The 2,745-nt window shown below is 48.7% G+C and overlaps 1 protein-coding gene across 1 annotated transcript in view; it reads right to left on the minus strand.

The window, feature by feature from the left end:
• The window catches only part of TMEM143 (transmembrane protein 143), a 40,765-nt gene that overhangs the window by 21,440 nt on the left and 16,580 nt on the right, over positions 1-2,745 (minus strand). The window contains exon 4 of the mRNA XM_007958107.1: positions 772-966. Within this exon, the coding sequence (XP_007956298.1) occupies positions 772-966 (195 nt within the window). The remainder of the gene's footprint in view (positions 1-771; positions 967-2,745) is intronic.

The following is a 2,745-nucleotide window of genomic DNA, read 5'->3' on the forward strand; positions in this document are numbered from 1 at the left end:
CCTTCTGGTTAGCAGTCAAGTGCTTTAGCCACTATGCTACCAGAGCGCCTAATATGACTTTAGAGGAAGTAAAACTTACAATCAGTAAAATGTGGAACTTGGAAGATTTTAGTATTTTTACTAGAATTTTGCTGGTTTCAAGGGTGAAGTTTGTTTTATTTACTATAATTACCTGGCAGATGGCAGTTAACGTTTCTAGTTCTAAGAAACTGTATGTTATGATGCAGGCACACCTCATTTTATTGAGGTTGGCACATACCGTGTTTTTACAAACTGAAGTTTTGTGGCAACCCTGCTTTGAACAAGTCTATAGGCGCCATTTTTCTAACAGGACGTGCCCACTTCATGTCTCTGTGTCACATCTCATCATCCTCACAAGGCTGAAGTATCAAGCTTTTTCATCCCACTGCCACACACTTAATGGTAGCATAGTGCCTAAAGCATTTGACTGCCGACCAGAAGGCTGGCAGTTTAAACCCACCAGTCACTCCTAGGAAGGAAGATTGGGCAATCTACTTCCGTAGTGAGGAACGAAAGGAATATTCATTCGTCTTACTGTGGGGCTTTGGAAGCAAACCCGCATTACCTCTGAGGTGAAGCCTGTGCTCTTCCAACAGATGGTGGTGGAATTACCTGCAAAAGGGTTCCCTTTTCCTAGTTCACCAGAGGCACCACTGTGGCTTGATGTCAAGACTACAACTCCCAGCAGCCTCTGCTTCTCAGAGGCCCCACCGCTGCCCCAGGGCCTGCTGGGAGTTTGGGTCCTGGTACCTGGACCTCGTCCTGAGGGTGGTGAACGACGAGAGCGTAGGCCAGGGCGTCCTCCGACAGCGCGGAGAAGTTGCCTTGGATCAGCAGGGGCTCCAGCGCGCCAAGCACTTCCTGCTCGTTGGACAGACGCTGGGAGTCCGTTAGCAGAGGCTGGTTAAGGGTCTCCCTGTCAGGATTGATGGGGTCATACAAGGCCTGAGGGGAGAGTGAGAAAGAAAATGGGCGTGGTTATAGCAGGAGGGATTGTGGGAAGACTTGAGGATGTGCCTGCCCCGGTCCTTTCAATGATGGGGTCCCCACGGCATGACCCTGGGCCTACTTCCCTTCTCTCTCTCTCTCCAAGCTTTCTCCAGGGCACCTCGGCATTTCTGCGCCTTTTAAACACCATCTCACATCTCCAGCTCGGAGTCCTAATGTCCTTCTCCTTCAAGACCTAACATCCTTCAAGACCTAATATCCAAGTCGGGAGCAGGCTACTATAGGTTCCTCAGGGCCAAGCCGCCAGCGGCTTCCTGCTGCATTTGGAATAAAACCTGGAATGTTTCCTAACCCTTCAAGGTCCCTAAAAAAAACTGTTGAACGAATTAAGAAAGTTCAACTTTCAGTTACCTAGCCCGTTTTGTTCATGGGGAAAAAAAAAAAAAAAAAAAGTTGTTCAAGGTGACTTGATTTCTCTCCAAAGTAATGGAGGTGAGGTTGGACCCCGGTGGTCCAGAACCTACAATTCCCAGTAATCCTTGGGGCTGGGTGCGACCAGGCTCCTGGTTTCATCTGTAGACATGAGCGGAAGTGACTAGTTAGCCTTTCCCGTCACTTCCGGAGGCTTTGCTCTCCTGGAGTTACTCGTTTTCAGACTTTAACGTGCTGTCTTGTCCATGACCTGGTTTTGTTTTTATTTCTTTTCTTTTTTTTCAATTGTGATTTGGGTGAAAGTTTACTGTGCAAATTGGTTTTCCATTCAGCGAGCCATACACATTCTGTTTTGTAACATCGACTGCAATCCCCAAACCCTAACAGCATTCTTTCCACTTCCCTACGCCCACCCCTTCCCTTATCCTCCCTTCCCACCCCTCCCACTTTCCTGGCTCTTCCTGGCCCACCTCCCTGGACAAATGCTGTCTTCTTGGTCTCATAGGCTTGATCTCATTGGCTGCCAGTTGAGTCACGGTTCAGTTCAGATCAGTTTCTAGCTTGAAGGCTAAGGGCCACTGTCTCCGTGGTTCCACCAGTCTTCATCAGACCAGTAAGCCTGGTCTTTTTTAATGATTTTGAGTTTTGTTCCACATGTCGCCCCACTCTATCTGGGACCTTAGTGACCCCTTTCAGAGCAGTCGCAGTGGTAGCCTGGCACCAGCTAGATCTTCCCACACAACCCAATTTTGATCACACGGAGATGAAGACGATACCCTAAGGGACAGCAGGGCCACCGGATAAAAGGAACCTGGGTCCTGTAATACTCCTGTTCCCTGTTCCTGTCCCCCCTTTACCACGGGGCTGTTATGTAGGAGAAACCTGCACCTCGTTTAAACCACGGTGTTGTGAGGTCTTTGTTACAGCAGCTAAGTCTTTGTACTGTTAGAAACTCCCTTCCTGACACTTCTTTGGGGATGTCACTGTCATCTCAAACCCTATACACGTCAAGTCCACAGATCACATCACTACACCATCAAAAAAAACCACTGCCATCGAGTCGGATCCGACTCATAGCGACCCCTCCTTGGGTTTCCAAGGCAGTATCACTATGGAAGTAGATTGGCCAGCCTTCCTTCTAATGAGTGGCTGGTGGGTTAGAACCACCAGCCTTCTGGTTAGCAGTCGGGTGCCTTAGGCATTAGGCCACCAGAGCTCCTCCTGTAATGATTACAGCCCAGGAAACCCTATGAGGCAGTTCTACTCTGTCCCACTGTGAGTCTGGAATCCACTGCATGGCAATGGATTTGGTTAGGGAACACCTATGTTGTTGTTGTTGTTGTT

The sequence above is a fragment of the Orycteropus afer genome, unplaced genomic scaffold (genome assembly GCF_000298275.1).
Source record: "Orycteropus afer afer isolate SDZICR_OR568_19922 unplaced genomic scaffold, OryAfe1.0 scaffold00854, whole genome shotgun sequence".
In the NCBI taxonomy this organism is placed as follows: Eukaryota; Metazoa; Chordata; class Mammalia; order Tubulidentata; family Orycteropodidae; genus Orycteropus; species Orycteropus afer.